The sequence below is a fragment of the Lithobates pipiens genome, unplaced genomic scaffold, assembly GCF_037356315.1.
Source record: "Lithobates pipiens isolate NorthernLeopardFrog02 unplaced genomic scaffold, aLitPip1_a1.2 Scaffold_13, whole genome shotgun sequence".
Lineage (NCBI taxonomy): Eukaryota > Metazoa > Chordata > Amphibia > Anura > Ranidae > Lithobates > Lithobates pipiens.
The window spans coordinates 421343371-421368291 of NW_027507718.1; the positions used below are offsets into that span (position 1 = coordinate 421343371).

Here is a 24921-nt window from a genome sequence, read left to right on the forward strand (position 1 = left end):
AGCAGTTCATGTCCCGCTTTCAGATTGTTCTACTGCAGGGTAGTTTTCTTAGTCATGACTGCAGACTGACAGCAGTGAGAGCAGGCAGTGCGGGTGATGGTCTATGCCTGCATACTTAGATGTGCCTCTTTTAATCATCAACCATGCCAGTTGCTAAATGTTGTACCTTCATTAAACCATATTGCTACACTTCTAGGCGCCGCTCTTCTCTTTTACACTCTGTAGCTTCTGTTGGATTTTGCTTCTAATCCCTTTGTGGAGGCTTCCATTTGTGAATGGACATTTTATGGTTACACAACCTATCACATTGCTATAATTTTTTTATATAGACTGAAGGACTTATAAATAAATGGTTGTGGAATGAATCACTGGAGTTTCCATTATTTCTTATGGGGAAATTCGCTTTGATGTACAAGTGCTTTGGATTACAAGCATGTTTTCAGAATGAATTATGCTTGCAATCCAAGGTTTTACTGTAGTCAAATGACAAAAAAATGTTGGGAAATCTTCCAGACTTGTGGCAGCTTTCAAGTGAAGGTAAAAACACCACAAGGCTCAACAGTATATAATGACTTGCAATTTTAAGTTGTTCCAGGCAACTTAGTCTATAGCACACACAGCTATGTATTTAAATGTACATTGCTTTGTTTATGTAGCACCCTCTAGCTAGTGTGCTAGTATACATAGTTGCTAGAGTAGGTACATTTTGCTGGGCTGACAGCCAGGCCTGGGCTGAATCTGGGTCAGGGATGAGTGACTCAGCAAGGTTGGATGACTCATCAAACGACATCTCTGGTGCCTCCCCCTGCTCTCTAGAACCTTGGAGAAGCATCCAGAAGTAAAGGGTGGAGTCTAGGAGGAGATGCTTAGAGTATGAAGAGGGCCCCAGCCAATTCTCAGCAATGTGGGCTGGCACCTCTTAAATGCTCTTGAGTTATGCCAGCAGGGGCAGTCGGGTGGAAGATGGAGAAGAACTGCTGAGGAGGCTGTCGGTGGCCCTTGAGGGTGCCCCCTAGTCTGAGGGGGTTACGGGGTGACCTCAGGCTTGGGGCTCGGGTGCTAGAAGGACCCTCTACAACACATGGAGGAATCCTTCCTGGAGGCACGGGCCAAGGAGGGGACAGCAGGAGAGAGTCAGCACGTCCAGGAGATCTCCTGAGGAGTCAGCTGGGTGGGCTGGGGAGTGAGCAGTCTGGGAGGACTGTGGAGAGATTTTCAGTCTGGGAGGACTGTGGAAAAGAAAGCCAGGGGGGCTAGCTGCAGCCAGGTGGGCAGGCAGTGCCTGAAGAGGTAGTGCTGGGATCAGTAGCCACAGGGATGTAAGCTGGGCACTGGACTTTGCTACACAACCAAAGGGTCCCAGGGTCCTTGCCTTTACCTTATCTTTTTTTTTTTTTTCTTCTCTTCTTTTTTTGCATTGAATGTGAAATACACTTGCAGGAGAACAAGGCATCATTAACATTAGCTGCAAAGTCCAATGTGTCTTGTTTCTTGAAAATTTAGCACAGTCATACTATTGACAACTATGAAGCTGGAATGGCAAGTTAGAACCTGTAGCTCCACAGATAAATGCATCTATACACATAACCCTTATAAACAGGTTCATTAGAAACTAGAATTGCTCCAAAAATTTAACAGATTATACTGAACTGTCCACAATATGGAACAAATTGCCTTTATACTGAACTGAGTAAGTAGAATTAATGCATGCTATTAGTAGAAATCAAATACCGTATATACTCGAGTATAGGCCGACCCGAATATAAGCCGAGGCCCCCAATTTACCCCCAAAAAAACTGGCAAACTTATTGACTCGTGTATAAGCCGAGGGTGAGATATGCCTGTCCATCCCTGTGTGTGTGTCCGTCCCTGTGTGTCCGTCCATCCCTGTGTGTGTGTGTGTCCATCCATCCATCCATCCCTGTGTGTGTGTGTGTGTCCATCCATCCATCCATCCCTGTGTGTGTGTGTGTCCATCCATCCATCCATCCCTGTGTGTGTGTGTCTCCATCCATCCATCCCTGTGTGTGTGTGTCTCCATCCATCCATCCATCCCTGTGTGTGTGTGTCTCCATCCATCCATCCATCCCTGTGTGTGTGTGTCTCCATCCATCCATCCCTGTGTGTGTGTGTCCATGTGTGTGTGTCCGTGTGTGTGTGTGTGTGTGTGTGTGTGTGTGTGTGTGTGTGTGTGTGTGTGTGTGTGTGTCCAGCCTACCTGTGTCCCGAGCCTTGCCTCCTTGCCTCCGTCCCGTGCCGTGCCTTGCCTCCTTGCCTCCGTCCCGTGCCGTGCCTTGCCTCCTTGCCTCCGTCCCGTGTCGTGTCGTGCCTTGCCTCCGTCCCGTCCCGTGCCGTGCCGTGCCTTGCCTCCGTCCCGTGCCTTGCCAGGATCGCCTCGGCGGCCATTCTAAAATTCAAAAGCCCCGCCTCCGCCTCCGCCTGTGATAGGCGGAACACTGAATTTCCCAGCAGCCTGTGTTCCGCCTATCACCGATATCGTCTCATCCTCGTACTACGGACGAGGATGAGACGATGTCCGTGATAGGCGGAACACAGGCTGCTGGGAAATTCAGTGTTCCGCCTATCACAGGCGGAGGCGGAGAAGGAGGCGCGGCTTTCAAATTGTAGTATGTCCGCCGTCTGTCTGCTCGATACGCTGATCGAGCAGTCAGACGGCGATGACTCGAGTATAAGCCGAGGGGGGCACTTTCAGCCTCAAAAAAGAGGCTGAAAATCTCGGCTTATACTCGAGTATATACGGTAACCAAATGTGCTTTCAGACATAGTGCTGGTTCCTTTATGAGATCACACAGATATTTTGTTTTATATACCTGTCAATATATTGAATGGCAAACTTATTAGTTTAATAAATAAACAGAAGAATTTTTGGCAAAAAAAAGACTAAAACCCAGAACCACACAACAAAATGCTTTTAAAGGGTTAACCCATTCAGAGCTGAAATGTTGGTTATAGATAGACACGGATGGGTTGAATGACCTGCTGGCTTCTTATATTTATTACAACTCCAGTCATAAGATTCCCCTGCTGTACACTCCATCCCCAGTATCCAGCTCCTCCACCATAAAGTATATCCTCCTTTTGCAGCAACAGGCAGCTCATTCATCCTACGTCAATCTTCATAATGTGGAATAAATGATGCAGTGATTTTAGAGGGAGCTGGGATTTTGGGTGGAGAAATTTAAACATACAAGTCACTGAAAGCTGGTATGTCAAGAGTCATCCCCTTGTAGGGTGAAAGGATCATTCCTTTAATTTGAATTACATATGATGCATTCAGTTTGAGAAGCCGGATGATTTTTCAGGTTCTAAACTTCAGTGCCCCCAATGACCCGATCCTCCTTTCAAAGCGACCGTACACGATAATCTGATTGTTAGTACACAGCTTTTATCTGAAATTTTCCGAAAGAACAAACACAAAAAATGTTCTCGAACAATACCAGATCTGACGATTTTTGTTTAATCAGTACAGTGTTCACATGATAATACAACACATTACATCACTTCCAAATTTTTGTTCTGTCGTATGAGAATTTTCATACTTTAGTAACCTTTTGACTTTGGAGATGGAGACTAGCATGCAAAAAAAAAAAAAAAAAACGGACGATCATTCGTCCAATTATCTCATTGTGTATAGTAGGCTTTAGATGGGTCATCTTTTTTTGTTTAATCGGGTTGAACGGAAAAAAACGGACTCAAATTCCCCCAACCACACAACCGTTGTAAATGGGAGAATCCTTCCCACTAAGCAACTGTATTCTTTATTTTCTAATATAATTCTTTATTTAAAATAAAACATATACTCAACAAGAAAGGAAATAATCCTATATTAAAATAAAACATAAATCAAGACCTACAGCGCTAAGAAAATATAACAGATAAACCAGCAGCAACTCTTATTAAATTCAGAAACTAAAGATAAGGGTTAATACTGATTATGAATTAATATGCCACCATAATGAAAATTCATTATAGAATCGAGTAGGATCATGTAGCCTAATAAATAAATAAAGAAATATACCCGGTATATGAATATTACCTCAACTATTAACCTATGGTACATTACAATTATATCACTGCTTAAATGCTTCATTTGTTATACCTTGCCTTATATACTTTAGGATACAAGAAATCTTTCTCCTAACCCCAACACTTGGGGGTCCGGAGACATAATCTACTAGAATGAGAGCTACAAAACAGACAAATAAGTTAAAAAAGAAAAAACAAGCAAAAAAAGAAAAACTAGCTTAGACTCAAAACCTGCACGGCTTCCGATACCCTACCCTACCCAACCCCTCACCCCCCCCCCCCAAAGTTACCCCATCATATCCATCCTACCATTATAGATCTTCATTTCTAACCTAAAGGGGAAAGCAATCAGCATACTAGGGTGTACAGGAAAAGGTTGTCCATGGCCAGATGTCCATATATTCCTATCTACCATAGAAAGATGCTGTCATATATTCCATTGTCCTAATTTCATCTATTCTAGGGAACCAATTTTTCAAAGTAGGTGTAACAGTAGACTTCCACACGTCTGGGATACATGCCTGGGCAGCATTCAGCATATGTGCTACCAGCAACTTTTTATAACGATGTAATGATGTAGGGGCAACTCATTTAGGTGCAGGAGATATCCCAGAGGGTCTGACCCAAGGTCAATTAATGTCAATTGTTTAATCATGTTCCCCACTTCCTTCCAAAATGATGCAATTAAAGGGCACAGGCAGAAAATGTGTAGTAATGTCCCTGCCTCTTGCAACACCAGCATAGCTTAGAGGTTTGCGGATAAAGTTGATCAAGTAGGACTGGAACCCTATACCATCTGACCAGTATCTTATATCCCTGTTCTTATAAACAGCTTGCTATGGAGGATTTGTGAGCCAGTGAAATGATCCCGTTAATTTGCGATCTTGTAAAAAAAAAAAAAAAAAAAAAAAAAAAAAAAAAAATCTGAGGGTCCGCCTCCCAGCGACGTATATACAAAGGGATATGGCCTTATGGAGGCTCAATAATCTGTTTATACAGAAGTGACAGCATGTGTAGTACGTTTCCAATCTGCGCATAGGCACTTAAAGGATGTCAGAGGCCCAACATATAATTCTGCATTCGATATAGACCTTAAATAATGTGACAATTGAAAAGCAGACCAAGAGCTTGCCTTTAAAGGGCTGTTGCTTTGATCTGGCTGAGTGCTTTGAAAGATTCACTAAAAGTGTTGTCCCAGCTGAGTCTGAAGTTCTGCAAGCAAGTGTGCTGGAGGCAGTGAGGAGTGTATATAGCTGTATATAGGTGGGTGGGGGATCCCAGTTCACTTGCAGCTCCTACACTGGGTGCGCTACATTTATATAGGATGACACAAAACACAACGTTTTAAAGAACTGAAACTAAGCTTTGTTTTTTCAGTATCAAAAAAAAGAAACCTCTGATGTGATAAACATCCAAAATATTACCGTAAAACCTGATAAGAGCTGCAGCAAGCACCAGAATGTGTTCCCACATCAAAACAGAGAAAAAACACACAATAAGAACAGTGCTGCGTTGCTAACACATCCCAATTCAAAAAAAGAAATAAATATTAATTCAAAAATGTGCAAGAAATGTGGTCTCTACACCTACATACTAATACATATTAAACAGCGGCACCTATTCCAAAACAGGGAAAATAAACACAATGCTGTCCTTTCTAGCACAATAACCATGGATAATCAATGTGCAAAAGAAAAAAAAAATATCTGTAATTTGTCCTGAAAAAACAAGGTATAATGCACAAAGTAAGTGTGATGATAATAAGTACAGTTTTACAAGTACATTTCAAAGTTGCAAAATTGTGCTTAAGCATTAACATTTGTTTTAGCCCTTGTACACACGGTTGGACATTCCGACGGAAAATGTCCGATCGGACCGCGTTGTCGGATAATCCGACCATGTGTGGGCCCAATCGGACTGTTTCCGTCGGAATATCCGACCGACAAAGTTTTAGAGCTGGGCTATAAAACTTTCAGACAACATGATCCGATCGGACTTTGATCGTTTGTAGAGAATTCCAATCGGACAAAGTGCCACGTATGCTCAGATCAAATTCCTAGACCAAAGCTATTGGCTACTAGCCTGAACGTAGTCCCGTCGTAACGAAATAACGTCATCACGTTACGAAAGATTGGATTTTCCGACAACTTTGTCCGACTGTGTGTATGCAACACCAGTTTCGGACAAAATCCGTCCGACAAAATCGACGGATTTTGTTGACGGAATGTCCGACCGTGTGTATAAGGGCTTACACTTAGCTGTGAAGGGGTTAAAGTAGAACTAACCGCCCCATTGTGACTTCACAGACCCAGCATGCATGGTCAATTTTGGGGGAGACCCCACGCCGTTTTACATTTTGGCGTGGGGTTCCTTAAAATCCGTACCAGAAATTTGCATCTGAACAGCTGCCTTGGAAATTCACCATGAAAACTGAGGGGACATTTGCACTGGACATGTGTAAACCTAGCCGTAGTCTGCTGCCACACAGTATTGGAATACAACTTAGCAACAAATCGGGAATGAACAGTATACTACCTTCTGTCTTGTCTTGCAGGACCCTGCGGAAGTGTTTCATAGCCTCATCTACATGAAGTCCATGTAAATCTAATATATTTTCTGGCAGGAGGAACTCATTAGCCTGTTCAAAAATCTGCACAGCCGCTCTGTGATTCTCCTCTTTCATCTTCTGCCCATACAAATAGCCCTAGAGGAGAATAGGTAGTAAGCATTTATACTTTAAAACAGGTCAAATTATCATACAATCTTTGAAATTAAAGTAAAAAAAAACATACAAACTACGTTTGTAAAGAGTTTAGAAAATCATATTATACAGGTAGTAAGAAAATCCAAAAGGGCCACTCTATGTTTATTTAGTATATCAAAAAAGGGAACAATTAAGTGAATTAGGTTATGCATTTGCAGAGTATAAGGAGGCCCCTGCAGGGTAGCTCAAAGGGCACCCTTAGTGAATCTGTCCTTCATCAAATACTCCCACCTCTCCTGAGTGGAACTCTCTTGGCATAGTACTTACCTTCATCCCCAAACCAGCAATCTCAATCTTCCTCAGACAAGGTTCCAGACAGTTACTCCTCGTACTGTGCATGCAGGCTCTGGCCCCAATCATTCCTGTTGGTAAACTGTACTCTGACCTCTGAAGGCTGCCATGAGCCTTACCAATAGGAAAGAAAAGGGATGTGGTGCACATGCACAGTATAAAGAGCTAGCTGGGGCCTTGTTGGAGGAAAGCTAACTGGACTGGGATGAAATATAAGTACTTACTATTTCAAAAGTGATGCACTAATGGGCAGGCAACTTTACTAAAGGTGACGCCCTGTAATAAAAATCCGGTGCAGACCAAAAGCATGCTCGTAATAGGACCCTATTATGGCTCATACGCGGCCAGCTACATTCTGTCTGACTCACCTTTCTCCATATAAAGCAAATGTTTTATGTGTTACACCATATCACTGCTGTAAATAAGACTTCAGACCATTATGGGTTTTCTAAGAAAAAGAAAGAAGAAAACTACAGCAGAGGCGGATTCAGTTCCTGTCCTTGCACTAATTCCTCGTGCATACATTTTAGCTTCAGATATTGAACTCTGCGAACAATTGACTTATTTTCAGCAAAGCAAGAAAAACTGTAAATGTGAAAAAAGGATCCCATTGTGCTGGAAATTAAAATACAATATAGTTTGTGTGCAGTAGTTCATATTTACATTAATAATCATCAGGATTTTCTAGTTGGTGGTGCTATATGTGTATCTATATATTTATGTCTGTACAAATATATGCACACACCTCTCTTTAGCCACTAGAGGTAGCGACTGGGCCCTTTTCAATACATAAGTAGTTCATATTTATTTGCCAAAAATAAAACAAAATGTTTTTATTAATTAATTATTGCTTTAGTGCTGATCATAACAAGAAAAAAAATTATAAAGAAGTCCCCTCTCAGGCTAAACGTGACAGTTTTGCTATTTATCATGGGGGGGCACGTCTTCTTATGGGGGCTAGAAATTTAAAATTGTCAATTTGTTATGTAAAGTCCGCCTTACATGGATCGAAATCCCTCAATTTCTATTCAAATATGGGCAGGGAGGTTGTACAGACATCAATCTACTGATCAACTTCTGTACAACCGCCCTGTTGGATTTGGTGGGCAAGGATAGAATAGCTATAAGTGTGTGGATGAGGAAATGGAGTCAATTTTTTTTGTTCAACCTGCTGGTTGAATGAAAAAAAACTAAAAAAAAAACTGACTGATCTATCGGCTACCTTAGAGAGAGGCAGGCTGTAGCACCACCGTCACTCAAATTTTGATATTTACATTAATCCAGGAGATCTGTGTGTAGCCCAAAATAAGACCCAAATGTACTTATTTGCCATTTAACTGAATTCTCTTATCTTTAATAAAACTAACCTGTTGTGCATAAAAAGCTGCAACTTGCTTCATTCCCCGGGTGTGAGCTTCCGCTGCTTTCCTGTAGCTTTCCTGCTGCTTCCGATGATACAGAAGGGCCTCTGCCCTGAAATCATCATATTCTGGGCATTCCAAATCCTGGAAATAGCGATCACGGAGATCTTCTTTATCTGCTTTTGCTCTCTTTAAAATATAGGTAAACAAGTCAACATCGTTATTATAACAATTAATAAAGTTACAAAAAATACACAAAAAAAAAAAAAAAACAACCACACCATACTAATTGTTATAAAAAGCCACAATATTTGAAACATGCCATTATTCCAACTAACAAAAATATGCTATACTTCCCTCCTCAGTGCAATGCATTACACAGATTGTCCCCATTCCTCGTCCTGAAGTCCCCCGTCACTGCTCCCCTCTCTTGTGTGTGCCCCCTATGGGGGCACACATGCAGGAGTGCTCCGGAGCTGGGCTAACTGCATCCATAGACACACATTGCGCAGTTCAGCCATGCCCCAGCTTCCTCCTCCCAGAACGTGATTGACAGCAACGGGATCCAATAGCTCCCTCTATTAGTGTAGCCTGTGAGAGCAGGGAGAGGGGAGATAAGAATGGCAGCCAGGCACAGAGCTGGGACTCAGGACTCAGGTGTTTAGAGAAGGGGGGGGAGCAGGCAGAGGAAACCTCAGATAGCTATATTATATATATATATATATTTTTTTTTTTTTTGTTTTCCCCCTTATTTTGCATACATGATTGCACAATCTTTGTGGTATGTTGTATGTGCGCATGAAGACATTTTAGGGTTATTTTTTTTTTTTATGAAATTAGATAAATGGGTCAAATTAAACATAGGTAACCAATGACTTGATCTGTGGTATGATTCTCAGTTACGTACATTTCATGTCTGGCTTTCTAAAATAAACCCTGTTCAAGTTCTTTTGTGCCACATTATTTTCTTTTATTTCTGGGGTGAAGTTAAGGACAAAATGTTGTTTTTAACAATACACTAGGAAATGACGCTGTGCTTCCTTTGTCCAATCAAGGGCAGCTAGACCCCTTTCACACTGTTTTTCAGGTGGACCCGCTCAGACCCTCCAGTCTATTCTATGGATCCGCGGGAGTCAACGCACCTGCCAACATCTGATCCAATCTACTAAAAACAAGCAGATGGGGATCCGTTCCCCATCTGTCTGGTGGTTTGGATAGCAATCAGCTGAATCAGACAGGCGGCTTGTTTACATCCAATCACCTATAGAGGAAAGCGACTGTATACGTGTCCATGTGCCCTCTGCATATGCGGATCGGACACAGACCAGCCATCCAACTGCTCAACGGACAGGGACTGAGTAGGTGGACTCAAACGGAGCCCACCCCGTGTGGAAGGGACTTTAAAAACACCCAACAAAAACAGGATTTTGCTAGCACGTGATTGGATAACACCTTATTCACTAAACTGAGTGCACAATAACTTTGTAAATGTGACAGTACAATTTGCAAAGCAATTTTTTTATTCCTTTACTAAATATACAACAATGAGAATATGTTCCCAGAGAACATGCTGGACTCTATTTTTTTTATACTCCAATGAAGTAAACGTACCTTTTCTTTCATTCTGTCAGTTGATGAGGGCAGCTCCTGTTTAAACCCTTGAGCCACAACATTCTGCACAGGATCAGCTTCTAATGCTGAGCTGATGAACTCTTCTGTTGTCTCTAAAGAATAACTGCAGAATGGATATAAAGCAGTGTTTGTCAGTTAATTTTTTACTCATTTATAAAACCTTCAGGAATTATGCTAAATACTGGCCAATCCCAAATAAATCCTAGTGATGGCTGCCTCCATATTTTTTCAGGAAAATTTCCCCTTAAAAAACATTTAAAACAGTGTAAATCATGTTTTTTCAAACGAGGTTCCCCAAAGAGTCCTCAGGGGTTCCGCGGGCACATCCCAGTCTGAGCACTACTCTGTGTTAAAGCGGGAGTAAACCCAGCCTCAAAAAAAACACTTACATTCCCGGCATGCCGGAAATGCTAATTTTCACATTGTTTGTGCTCTCAACCAAACTTTCAAACCATCCAATGGCTGGTGTCATAACTGATCACATGTGCAGCATTATGGCAGCTGAAGAATTATTAGAGGCCAAGATGGCAGCTTCCTTGACTGAAACCAAGGAGGGTTTACTTCCACTCCTGTCCAGTGCAACCCTGCAAGGAGATAGAGAACACGGCCTGCACAGATCTCTCCTCCTTCCTGCAGCTATGTGTACAATTGCAAGCAAAACAAAAAGCTGTGTTAACACACACAGCCCATGCACTGCACAGGAGTTAAGCACAGCCCACATTTGTGCTAATACAGGGGGATTTGCGAAAAGTGCGCTGGGGGTTGGAGTAGGGTTTGTGCTAGGAGTGGGGATTTGGGAACAGGAGAGTTTGTGCTGGCATGAGTAATTTTGGGGGGGGAGGCAGTACTAGGAGGGAGGATTTAGTGGGGGATTTGTGCTAGAAGGGAGAAATTTGGATGGAGTTACACCCTAAGATCACTGAACTTTGCCTCACAGAATAAATTTCAGAGCTTGTTCACACTAGGTGCAGTGAGGTAACACATACAAAATTTTCCTGTACCGCACAAAAAAGTGCTACCTTTTGCAGTCACATGTAGGTGCCATTATTTCGACACCCCCATGCACCTAGCAAATGCATGTACAGCCACGCCCATTAAAGTGGTTGTAAACCCTTACAAACCACTTTGGCCTACAGGTAAGCCTAGATTAATACTTACTTCTAGGTCCAAGAAATATCTCCTAAACCTACACGGTTTAGGAGATATTTACAAATTAGAGAGCGGCGCGCAGGCGCACTGGGCATGCCGCTGCTAACGTCGATATGCCGTTAGTGGCGGCTCCCGTACGCATGCGTAAGAGTGACGTCATCGCTGCTCCGGCGCTGTGAGTGGCCGGAGCAGTGATATCCAGAAAAAGATGGACACTCCGTGCTACAGGGGACAGCTGTGACATCACTGGCTCCTGTGTCAGGTAAGTGATACATAATGGGCTACTATGCAATGCATAGTAGCCCATTATGCTTTACCTTTGCAGGGAGACAAAGAGGCAGTAAACCCATCAGGGTTTACTTCCTCTTTAAAGGATGCAACACACGCGAACACGCAAAAAAATGCGTGCTCCAACGCACCTCCCAGCATGAACAAGCCCTCAGACTGGTGTGCCCTGGGATTATGCACACTTCTAAAGGGTACCTGGACTGAAAAAAGTTGAAAAACACTGGTGTAAATTAGCAAAAATTAAGTAAATTTAGTTTAATTGGAAAATGTATTTAAATTTCAATAAAATGTAATGCAATTGAAATTCAGTCCTAAACAATGACTACATCAAAAATAGGTACAGAAACAATTTGTGCTGCCAACATTTGGAACTATACATAGGCAGAACTAAAATACATATTTATTAAATCCAAATAAATGTTAAGTACTTGCATGCTAATAAAACTATAGGGGACTTACTAAAACTGTTGTGCATAGTAACCAATAAGCTTCTAGCTTTGGCTTATTCATTTAAAGTGATATTAAAGCCAAAAATAAAAATAATATTACAGCTTACAAATTCTTAGATATGGTGGCTGCATTACATTTTTAGGCTTTTCCCTTTATTGTCACCTGTTGATCCTGTCAGTGAGTTTATTTTTCAACTTCCCTCAACAGACCAAACTGTCCATTTACAGGGGTGCTTAAAAGTTGTTAAATTAAGGCCAAACTGTAGATATCTCACCTCAATTTGCTAGTCCATCTAACACTACCCTCTCCCCAGAATGACAATGCTGCTGTCCAAAAGGTGTCTTCACTGCTCCTCCATCCAGAGTGGAGACAGGCTAAGACAGGAAGTGTGTTACTAGCAGGATCACACAGCTGCTGTGCAGACGTAGCTGTACCCCCAAGGACTCTCTTGGATTGGTCTCTGTTAGCTGCTTAGCTCAGAGGTCACAGGTTTTCCACATATACAGTCCTTTGAAAAAAGTATTTATACCCCTTGAATTTTTCCACATTTTGTCATGTTACAACTAAAACGTAAATGTATTTTATTGGGATTTGATAGACCAACACAAAGTGGCACATAATCATGAAGTGGAAGGAAAATGATAAATGGCTTTCAATTTTTTTTTTACAAATAAATACATGAAAAGTGTGGCGTGCATCTGTATTCAGACCCCCTGAGTCAATACTTTGTAGAACCATCTTTTGCTGCAATTACAGCTGCAAGTCATTTTGGGGATCTCTCTACCAGCTTTGCACATCTAGAGAGTGAATTTCTTGCCCACCCATCTTTGCAAATAGTTCAAGCTCTGTCAGATTGGATGGAGAATGTCTGAACAGCAATTTTCAAGTCTTGCAACAGATTCTCAACTGGATTTAGGTCTGGAGTTTGACTGGGCTGTTCTAATACATGAATATGCTTTGATCTAAACCATTCCACTGTAGCTCTGGCTGTATGTTTAGGGTTGGTGTCCTGATGGAAGGTGAACTTCCCCCCCAGTTTCAAGTCTTTTGCAGACACTAACAGGTTCTCCTCTAAGATTGCCCTGTATTTGGCTCCATCCATTTTCCCATCAACTCCGGCCAGCTTCCCTGTCCCTGCTGAAGAAAAGCATCTCTACAACATGATGCTTCCACCACCGTGTTTCACAGTGGGGGTGGTGTATTCTGGGTGATGTGCAGTGTTAGTTTTTGGCCACACAGAGTTTTGCTTTTAGGCCAAAAAGTTACATTTTGGTCTTGTATGTTCAAAGCATTTTCTATCACGTTTGCTGTGTCCCCCACATGGCTTCTCGTAAACTGCAAACGGGAGTTCTTATGGCTTTCTTTCAACAATGACTTTCTTCTTGCCACTCTTCCACAAAAGCCAGATTTGTGGAGTGCATGACTAATAGTTGTCCTGTGGATAGATTCTCCCACCTGAAATGTGGATCTTTGCAGCTCCCCCAGAGTTACCATGGGCCTCTTGGTTGCTTTTCTGATTAATGCTCTCCTTGCTGTTTAGACAGATGGCCATGTGTTGGTAGGTTTGTAGTTGTGCCATACTCTTTCTATTTTCAGATGATAGATTGAACAGTGCTCTGTGAGATGTTCAAAGCTTGGGATATTTTTTTTTATAACCCAATCCCGCTTTAAAATTCTCAACAACTTAATCCTTGACCTGTCTGGTGTGTTCCTTGGCCTTCATGATGTTCGTTCACTAAGGTTCTCTTACAAACCTCTGAGGGCTTCAGAGAACAGCTGTATTGATACTGAGATTAAATTACACACAGGGGGACTCTATTTTACTAATTCGGTGACTTCTGAAGGCAATTGGTTCCTCGTGATTTTAGTTAGGGGTATCAGAGGAAAGGGGGCTAAATACAAATGCATGCCACACTTTTCAGATATTTAATTAAAACCATTCATCATTTTTCTTCCACTTCACAATTATGTGCCACTTTGTGTTGGTCACATAAAATGCCAATTTAAAAATGTTAAATACATTTACATTTTTAGTTGTAACATGACAAAATATGGAAAAATTTCAAGGGGTATGAATACCTGTATTTGCGTAAGGGGCAGAGCTCACACAAAACAATGTAAGAGTGGCTGGACCCAATTTATTACAGCTATAATAGCACTGCCTTCATCGCCCCCTACTATTTATGAGGAAGTTATAGGCTCTGCAAGATGGATACTATAAAATATAAATAAAGCAAGTGTCACAGAATTACAGTACTTAAACTAAAATAAATAAATAAAACACACACAAAAAAAAAAAAAGGGGCTGCTTTAACATTTGTATCAAAATGTAACAGGACACATTTCCAAAACTGGCCTATTGATTAAGAGCTTGTTTACACCAAGTGCGCTTCAGTCTCAAGAGAAGGCTAAAGGCCTTGTTCCCTCAGATGGCAGTTGACTCCACTACATTTGGTGTGCAATGAAAAATTTAAATTTTTTTACTTACATGTAAAATCGTTTTCTCAGAATACAGTAGAGGACACCTATATGCGTTAACCCTGGGTTATTTGCTGCCAATTTCAGGTGAAGGACACTGGCAAACAAAGCTGTTAAAACCACCCATATAACCACTCCTACTCCCAATCCCAGCAAGTCTCAGTTTTTTAGCTAGCCATCGAATGAAAATGCTGTGACAGAGAGGAGAGTGGTCTGTGTCCTGTACTGTGCTCCAAGAAAACAAATTTACAGGCAAGCCAAAAATCCTTTGTAAACCATTATAAAAAGGAGAAATCTGTGCTAAGGCTTCAAAACTTATAGAGCTGTCAACACAATAGCCTGATACAGAATATATTATAAATTGGACCCAAACAATGTGGCCCTAAAATAACAAAAAAAACGCAATAATAAAATTAAAAATGAAACTTTTTTCACTCGTGTTTGTTTTAGCGCCACACTGGATGCAAGTCAAAAATTCTTATTTCTTAATCGCACAGCACAGGACATAGGCACAATTAAGTCTTGACGATAAGATGTTCCCAAGTGATACAAGAGAGGGTAATACAGCAAACAAAGCCAACCTGCCCAAACAAGAAAATCAGGTATGCAACTCCATGGCTTGAATAACCTTACAAACAAAACTGGCATTAGCAGAGGCCTGAACATCCACTTTGAAAAACTTCAAGATGTGAACAGAGGACCAGGTGGTAGCCTTGAAAATCTGAAAAACAGATGCCTGGCGCTGAGAAGTCCAATAGTAAAAAGAAAAAAATCATGTGATCTTAAAAGGGAATAAGAGAGTCCTATTTTTCAAGGCGTAAGCCTTCATGATAACCTGCCTGACCCACCTACAGATGGTGGAAAAAGATGGCCCTTCTGAGGGCCTGCAGGCAGGTCAAAGCAGAGGATATAAAGTTCAGGTGGGGCATAAACAATGTAGATACCTCTTTGGGGTGTGTAGGAGCAGGGAACAGAGAGGGTAAGAAAGTCTCCAGATCAAGGTGGAAGGAGGAATCCACTTTAGGGAGGTAGGACACCTGGGGGCCTCAAAACTACCTTGCCTTTATTAAGAACAAGGAAGAGTTACTTACAGGCTAAGGCCACCAGTTCTGAGAACACATCTCACTGATATTACAGCCATCAGTCATTACAAGCCTTACTTGTAAGGCTAACCTTACAAGTAAGGTTAGCCAAAGGAATATCTTGAATGGGTGCCAGAGGGAAAGAGGCTTTTTTTGGAGCCAACAGGACCGACTCAAGATCCTAAGGCAAAAAAAAGTGACAAACGGGGAGTGAAGTGAGCCATCTCTTAAGCAAAGTCTCTTAACCAGGGAATGAGTAGCCAGCGGTTTCTGAAAGAATGACCAAGACAGACTTAAGCCTTCAGGTTGCTGAATGCCAAATGCTACTCTTACCTAGACTGGAGAAAGGACAGGAATACGTCTCAGAGAATCCAGAATGAATCTCCTGTGCCTTGCACCATGTAAAGTAAGCCTTCCAAGTGCGACGACAGACATTTTGAGAGGTTGATTTCCTAGCCTTGAAAAGCATAGGAATAACAGAGTCATAGACAGTGATTTTTCAGGATTTGGGTTTTAAAAGCAAGCCGTTTTAAACCTGCAACCATAAAGCAGAATGCTAGACCTGTTCTTGAGACAGCAACTCTGGTCGGTCTGTAAATGCTCAAAGAGTGTCTCTGAGCAGTTACAAAATGTCAGAATGCCAAGTGGACCTATTTGGTGCTAAGATCACCTTAATGCCCTCTAGCTCAATCCTGTGAAGCAGTCGAGGGAGAATCCGTAACAGGGGCAAAAAGTACAGTATAAGCCAGAACCGACTCCATGGTGTCCCCAGTGCTTCCACTGCAAAGGCCTTTGGATCTCTGATCCTTGTCACAAACCTGTACATCTTGTTGAAGGCACACAGACCTACATCCGACACCCCCCCCCCAATGGTAACAAATGTCCCAGAACACCTTGTTCTCATCTGAGGGTGGCAGCATATAACCCATGGTCAAGACTTAAAGTAGCCTGTTTGCTGTATTGTACAATTAAGCACTGTACTGTATAAATAAGCATGCAGCACTGTTTGTCTGGCGCAGTGGGCTGTAACAAAAAATAACCACTTTGCAATCTGAATAGAACTTGAAATGTGACTTATGCGCACAATGCACTGACACTTGTCCTCCTTACACGCACTAGTGGTTGTGCGATCAACAAGGCTACTAGTGTGAACAAGCTCCTAAATACACTGCAAATTAGCTGCACAGAAACCAGTGTGTACTTAAGCTTAATGCCATACGAATTTCATAGTTTACATTCAAGGAAATAAAAGCTTTCTTACTTGTTTTCTTTAAAAATGTCCATAAGCAAATTTTGCTCTATATTAGGAAATAGTTCCAAGAGTTGCTTCTCCTTCATCTTCACAGCACAGTTTGTAGATAATAAAGGCTTCTTCTGCTGTAAGAAAAATACATTTATTTTGATTACATTATTGCAATGGGAATCTTTTAATAACAAAGAAATCTAAAAGGTAGGCATGACCCACGATTTACCCCCAAACCTCCATCTCCCCCTCTAGTGTATGTTCCAGCATGATTTACTATTCTTTTGTCTCCTGTAGCAGGAAATGGCTTCCATTTCTCCCTGTGATGTCATCACTAGGCATATAAATGTCTTGCAGCAGAAGCTGCAGGTAGAAGGGATCAGCAGGCTGCCCTACATCAGCATCTAACTTTTGTGCCCTCCAATGCTGCATAATGCAATGGCCAGCTATAGGTTGGGGCAGTGGTCCCCTTTTTGTATCAGTCTGTATTGGTCAGGCAGCGCACGGACACCTTTGCAGCCATTGAGCTATATGCTGTGTGCTCAGTGTGCTCCCCTTCAGACCATCTGCCCTCCACCTATTCATCAGAATGCATGTGGTGTGCCTTGGCGAGGCTCTGTAGCTTATGCATGCATTTGCAAATGTGTGCAGACTAAACCCCGGTTTTAAACGCATACTGTTTGACAAGTTGGTTCGGTTGCCTGTGGGCTGGCCGGTAAGTAAGCTTAGTTTTTTCCTTGGATTTATCCTTGGCCTTGTTTATATCTTATGTGCCCTCCAATACTGCTTACTGCAATGGGTAGCGGTCTCCTTTTTGTAGTTCTATTGACATAGGCATGCACCCAAAACTACATCAAGAGAGACCTTTCACTGCACACAAAGCAAGGGCAGGCTCTTGAGAATCAAGACAGCAGCACTATTTTGATGGAAAATAAGTCAATGTATGTAGGTAAAGAGGGACAAACAGTGGCAGAGATGGGCAGACTTCTGCAGTCCAGATTGAAAACCCTGAGCAGGGGAGGATTGTCAGGCAATATCAGGAAGTTAGGAGCTCGCTGGATTTCTGGCAATAGCGTCAGCTATTTTTCTGAATTTGCAGCATTTTAAAATGTACCATATGCCTTTTTTTGTCCATACAAACTAAAAAGACACAATACTATCAAAATACATTTCGGCATCCAAATCCCATCCAACCACCCTTTTGACACAAGACGCATATTGCAGTGATGCTGAACAGGCACTTCACTGTCCTAGAACTAGCATGCATCTTGTGAATAGACAATGGCAGCCTCAACCAGAAAGCCTATTCCATTATGGTACTTTCCCACTGGGGCGGTGACAGTGTTAGCGGGAAAGCGCTGCTAGTTTTAGCAGGGCTTTACTACTGTTATAGCAGCTTTTCACCCTGCTAGAGGCTGAAGAAAGGGTTAAAAGCTCCTGTGTTGCGGCGCTGAAATTCATTTCAATGGGCAAGGCGTTTTGGGTGTATACACTGCTCCCACATAGGGTTGCCACCTCATCCCTTTAAAACCCAAACACATATTAATTACACAGGTTATATGGCTGCTTAAGGTGTTAATTAAACTCACTTGGTACCTTATCTGCATTAAATTAGCCTCAGAACATGTGTAATTCATATGGGTTTAAAAGGGATGAGGTGGTAACCCTACTCCCATACCGCCCCCAAAGATGCTGCTTGCAGGACTTTTTTCCCCGTTCTGCAAGCGTACTGCCCCTATTTTTAGCGTTAAATGCCTGAAAAGTGCCCCAGTGTGAAAATACCCTTAAACCAGAGCTTTCCTCCATGTATTTTCAAACCCCATTCCGCCCCTTCCTCGCATTCTATAAAAATGTAACCCCCACCCCAGATAATGAACCAAAATGTTCTCCCTCTCTCGTATACCCCATCTTCGCTCCACTTGCACTGAAAGCCCAATTTTGTGTTTCCATGTTAATTCAGAACTACATAGAGTGCTGTAGTTTGATGCTTCAATATATTTATTTGGCCTAAAGTGACACTAAACTCAATGTTTTTACATCAATCATGCTAAAAAGATTAAGATACAATGATAACTCGAATTTCCAAAGTGCAGTGTCATAAAATAAAATAAAAATATATATAGTGCAGACCGTATGGATAAAACACTAAAATTTATTAAGATAGACAGGTACTCACATACAGAGCACTAAAGCCTAGTGCTGGTTTGTAAACATGGATAAAATATTCCACAGGTTAAAGAGGCAATAAGGTGGTTGCAGTGACAATCCAGGGTCCTCTCGTACGTGTATCGTCCTAGTCGGGACTTCATCAGCGTATGTGAGTACCTGTCTATCTTAATAAATTTAGTGTTTTACCCATACGGTCTGCACTATATATACATTTTTTTGATTTTATGACACTGCACTTTGGAAATTCGAGTTATCATTGATGACATCATAACGCTAATCAGGAAGTCAAGTTCCATTTATTCTGGTTTTCGGAATCCTGATGTGGGTCCACTAGGAGTGGCATATGCCTGTTTGACCTATCTGTGTAAGCAGGGGTCCATCTTTTGAGGTGAGCAGTTGGATTGTCTGGTGGTGGAATCACCGAGTTTGTTGACACTATATAGCTATCCATGTAGGCTATTACTAACACAGAGGAACCCATCACTACCTCCGCTGACATTTAAGCTTCCTTTTTTATAGCCTTTATTTCCATTTCCCACATGTTGTGGAATGTTATGAGGACCTTTTAGCGCTGCGCTATTTCTTTTTACAATGTGTATTTGAGGATTTTGTTATATTTACCTTCAGTGTTCAGCAGCTGTGCTATTTTATATTGTATATGTTTTGCGCTGACTGATTTCATGATTTTCTTCTAAGATTGCCCTGTATTTGGCTCCATCCATCTTCCCATAAACTCTGACTATCTTCCCCGTCCCTGCTGAAGAGCATCCCTACAACATGATGCTGCAACCACCATGTTTCACAGTGGGGATGCTGTGTTTAGGGTGATGAGCAACGCTTTCTACAAACCTCTGAGGGCTTCACAGAAAATCTGTATTTATACTGAGATTAAACTACACACAGGTGGACTCTATTTACTAATTAGGTGACTTCTGAAGGTAATCTGTTCCACTAGATTTTAATTAGGGGTATCAGAGAAAAGGGGGCTAAAAACAAATGCACTCCACACTTTTCACATATTTATTTGTAAAAAAAAAAATGAAAACCATTTATGATTTCCCTTCCACTTCATAATTATGTGGCACTTTGTGTTGGTCTATCACACAAAACCCCAATAGAATACATTTACATTTTTGGTTGTAACATGACAAAATGTGGAGAATTTCAAGGGGTGTGAATACTTTTTCAAGGCACTGTATAAGTGTAGTCCATCTCAGGGCTGAGCAGGAAATGTTAGCTATGTTCATTACACAAGGGGGCATAGAGAATGGAACATATCCACCCTAGAACATAAAATCTGAGAATAACAGAAAAAAACTTGCATTTGAGAGATGAAACAAATGAATAGGGAGAGAATAGGTATATTCATAGAAGCATCTGTAAAGGTGACATGTTTTAAGTTATATATTTTGATGAACATAGTAAATTTCCTTTAAAAGGGAACAGTGAAAGAAGAACTAAAACGTGAATGAGTGTAGAATATATTTGGATAATATAATACACGGATATTAAAAGTATCACAAGTTTAACATATAGGATTTAAAAACCAATGAAGATACTCAACCAGCGGAACATGTGGTCACAAGATCACCAATCCTTCCCACCCCCTGGATACGAAGAACTTTTAAAGAGGACACCATGGCGGGCGAATGGTTAGGAGTCAACTATGTATTCGTTTTCTTTACTCTGTAATGACAGGCTCACATGGCTGCAATTTGCACTAGTATAGCTGATTGATTTCCCTATGTCTACATATTCATTCACCTAGCTTGTTCCTAGTGGCAGGCAGCCTATTGTTCTGGCTCAGTGTCCTGTGTATGCCTTTCCATTTCCTCTCTATTGCTTCACAAGTGAGAGTACTAATGTGAAGAAATATAAATCTTCCGGCATAGTGATCTATCTTTTAATTGTGCTGATTGTGTCTGTGTCAGATCTGTGTAGCTCTCACTTGCACCAGCGCTAGACAACAAAGGGATTGTGGTATATGTAGTTTCTTCACAGGAAATATCAGGTCTCACAATGCAGGCAGAGGTCATGCACTAACATGAACAGTGCCATGCAAAATGCCTCATGTTTAACCCTTTCATGCCAAAGTCTATTTCTGACACTTGTTGCTTACAAGTTAAAATCATTATTTTTTTTTTTTTTCTGGAGAATTACTTAGAACCCCAAACATTACATATATTTTTTTTAGCAGAGACCCTAGAGAAAAAAAAAGGCGGTTGTTGCAAATTTTTTATGTCACAGGGTATTTGCGCAGTGGTCTTTTAAACGCAATTTTTTGGGGAAAAAAATACACTTTCATGAATTAAAAAACAAAACAAAAAAAAACCCAGTAAAGTTAGCCCAATTATTTTTGTATAATGTGAAAGATGATGTTACCCTGAGTAAATAGATACCGAACATGTCATGCTTTGAAATTGCGCACACTTGTGGAATGGCAACAAATGACAGTACTTAAAAATCTCCATAGGTGGAAGGGCGTGTCCAAGATGGCGACCTGAGAGGTTGTGGAAGCCAGAGCTCTGCTGCCTTTTTATCCTGAACCTACGCTCCTGCTGTTCCTTTTATGAACAAACTATCCACGGGTGCTCCGGATGTCCTGCATAACACGGCACAGGGGTAAGAAGCTTCGTTTCACGGACTCCCCCTCGGTACCGGCCCTGCAGGAGACAACTCCCCCTGTAAGGGCGCACAATATGGCGTCGCAGACGGAGATGGAGGACCAGGAAGGGGCTGAGGAGATCGGGCTCAGGGACGTGATGGCGGCCATAGCCACGTGTCAAGCCACCCTGACTAACAAGATCGAAGCCGTGCAGCTGGATGTCGGCCTGGTCCGTCAGGATCTTGATAAGCTCCGGTCCAGAGTTACGGAGGCTGAACAGCGTGTCGGGCGGGTGGAAGATCTTGCGACTGACCACGCGGAGTCCCTCCGCTCCCTACATACTCGGGTTTGTGCCCTGGAATACAAGGCCGACGACGCGGAGAATAGGAACCGGAGGAATAACCTCCGCGTTGTCGGCCTCCCTGAGGGAGTGGAGGGGAGGAACCCTACAGTTTTCGTGGAGGAGCTGCTGTGGACTCTGCTGCCTGACGCGCAATTTTCCCCATATTACTCCGTGGAACGGGCGCATCGCGTTCCTCCTACCCCGGGGCCTCCGGGAACGAGGCCGCGCACCTTGATTTTCCGGCTCCTGCATTTTCGGGATAGAGATGAAGCCTTGCGGGCTGCCCGAAGGGTGGGAGAGTTGCGTTACCAGAATGCCACGGTGATGATGTTCCCGGACTATTCTATGGAAACACAGAAGCTCCGCAGATCCTTCGACCAGGTGAAGGTAGGCCTGAGGGCGCGGAACATTAAGTACAGTGTCCTCTTCCCTGCAAAGCTGCGGGTACAGGATGGAGAAGCCACTAAGTTCTTTACTAACCCGCGGGAAGCTGCTGCCTGGCTGGAGTCACTACCGTCTCGTCGCTAGAACTGTGGGGATGCCCTTGCCTTGTAGCTGGCTGCTACGGATGCCTACTTCTGTATCCTTCTGTACCGGATCATCTTTTTCCCCCCCTATTTTTTCTCTGCTGCTGTCCCCCTGGCTAATGTGAGGTGGTGGACCGTTTTGTATTTGTCTTGCATACCCATACAGTCCGGCTACGCTTATGCTCAGGTATGAAATACGTTTACGTACGGACGAACTTTGGGTGCACTGCGGTCCAGGGGGCAGCGGTCTTGGGTACTTTTTTGACTTGGCCACGTTTATTTGTTTTTCTGCCATGGACCTCACGATATCCACTCTGGGGGGGGGGTGGGGGGGTTGTTCTGTTTTTCGGCTGTTATCTAGCTGAACCCTGGTTGGATGCATGTTACATGTACCCGTGTTTCTCTACTAGCTAAAGCCCCTAGCAGGAGCTAGGAGACAAGATGTACAGTTTTTTTTTCTCCAATTTTTTATGCCTTTCTTTTTACTTTTTTTATCCTGTTCTACATTGGATGTCAGCACCTCTATGTCTATCTAATGCCTTTGGGCAACACCTCTTGCTATGATCACACGCTCTCTTTAAGAAATGTACTTATTGATTATTTGGGAGATCTATGCACCCTCGGGTTTGGGGGGGGGGGGGGGTATGGTGTTATATCTGCCGTTGCGGATGGGGAAACTGTTCTGTTCCTTGCTGTTTTTTTGTTTTTGAGTGTTTATTGGAGTTGCTTGTTGTCCACAGGGGGTACTGTCCACTACATACATGGTGTCATTCAGCTGAACTTTTACTGTTCCCGGGTCCGGGTTTTCTGTGCTGGGAGACGAAAGCAGGGAGGGGCCTGTGGATTTGGGTAGGTCATGTGTGTGTAGAGCAATATGGCTGATATATCTATTATCTCTTGGAATGTCCGGGGCCTTAATTCCGCTATCAAGAGATCCTTAGTGTTTAAGTACCTGCAAAAGTATAACCCCCATATCTGTATATTACAGGAAACACACCTGACTGGCTCACGAATCTTGGGGGTTAAGAGGGCGTGGGTTGGCACTCATTACCATGCTACTTACTCTATGTATGCCAGGGGAGTTAGCGTTTTGATCCACAGGTCCCTTCCGCTGCAGGTTCACGAGGTGCGCACAGACCCTGGGGGTAGATTTGTAATACTGCGTGTTACCTTATGTGACAGGGATATGGTACTGGTGGGGTTGTATCTTCCCCCACCAGCTAATGGACAACTTTTATATGATATTATGCACACTGTTCCCGGATTTCAGATACCGGAGGTTTTTGTTTTTGGGGATTTTAAATTTAGTTCCTCAGCACAATGTGGATAGGATCCGCCCCGCTTCCCGTCCAAGTGGTGAGCTGCAGCTCTGGGCGGACACTTTTGCCCTGGTGGATGTTTGGCGCCACTATCACCCACATGAGAGGGGATATACATGTCACTCCGCCTCCCACCGGGCACTGTCACGCATCGACCTGGCGTTTGCCTCCCCTGGGGCTCTGGGGTGGTCGAGGACTGCGCGGCATTTGCCCCGTGGGATCTCGGACCATGCCCCGCTTATGCTTACCATATCTTTGGCGCCTGCTCCCGGGGTGCGGCTGTGGCGCCGATCCAGATACTGGGCTATAGGTGAAAGACTGCAGGAGGGGACAACAGAGGCTATTTGCAATTTCTGGCACCTTAACGAAGGCTCGACAGAGGGTGGGGTGGTTTGGGATGCTTTTAAGGCTGCCATTAGGGGTCATTTTATATCTCACATCGCTTCCATATGAAAAGAGACATCTAGGTCCCTTGAAGCGTTGGAGGAGGAAAGCGAGAGAAAGGAGGCGGAGTATGTTCGGACGGGGGATGGGGATGCGTACAGGAGGTGGCAGGAGGTCCTTCGGGAAGTGTCCCTACTTAATGTAACGCAGACACAGAAATCTATGTTGTACTCTAAACAAAGAATGTTTGAACATGGGAATAAGAATGGTAGGTTGCTGGCGTGGCTGGCACGCACCCAGATGGCCTCTACCCATATTGCTAGTATCCGGGATGTGCAGGGCCGGGAACTTACCTCTCCAGCGGATATCAACAGTAGATTCCATGATTTCTTCCAGGGTGTATATGCCTCTAGGTCCCACTACTTGGCTATGGAACTGCGCGACTATCTGGGAGGGATCTCTTTCCCCCAACTCTCAGGTGATGACAGGGAACTGCTGGAAAGGGAATTATCACTGGAGGAGGTCCAGCTGGCCATCGGTAGTCTTCAAGGTGGCAAGACTCCGGGGGCTGACGGATTACCCTTCGAATTTTATTCTCAGCACGCTGACCTTTTGGCCCCTAGGTTCCGGGCTCTTCTTGTTGGGCTCGGAGAGGCGGATGGTCTTCCGGAGTCCATGGGAGAGGCGACCATTGTCCCGATTCCCAAGCCGGGTAAGGACCCTAGGGAGTGTGGGTCTTACCGCCCTATCTCCCTATTGAACGTGGATGCCAAATTGTTGGCTAAGATT

The 24921-nt window shown here is 43.0% G+C and overlaps 1 protein-coding gene across 7 annotated transcripts in view; it reads right to left on the bottom strand.

The window, feature by feature from the left end:
* Nucleotides 1–24921, bottom strand: part of N4BP2 (NEDD4 binding protein 2) — a 227704-nt gene that overhangs the window by 10720 nt on the left and 192063 nt on the right. For 6 of the 7 annotated variants that reach the window (XM_077477610.1, XM_077477605.1, XM_077477607.1 and 3 more), the window contains 4 exons: nt 16804–16919; nt 10075–10198; nt 8470–8652; nt 6583–6751 (listed from right to left, as the gene is read on the bottom strand). In XM_077477610.1, coding sequence (XP_077333736.1) covers nt 6583–6751; nt 8470–8652; nt 10075–10198; nt 16804–16919 — 592 coding nt within the window. The remainder of the gene's footprint in view (nt 1–6582; nt 6752–8469; nt 8653–10074; nt 10199–16803; nt 16920–24921) is intronic. The other variant, XM_077477609.1, reaches the window with a different exon arrangement.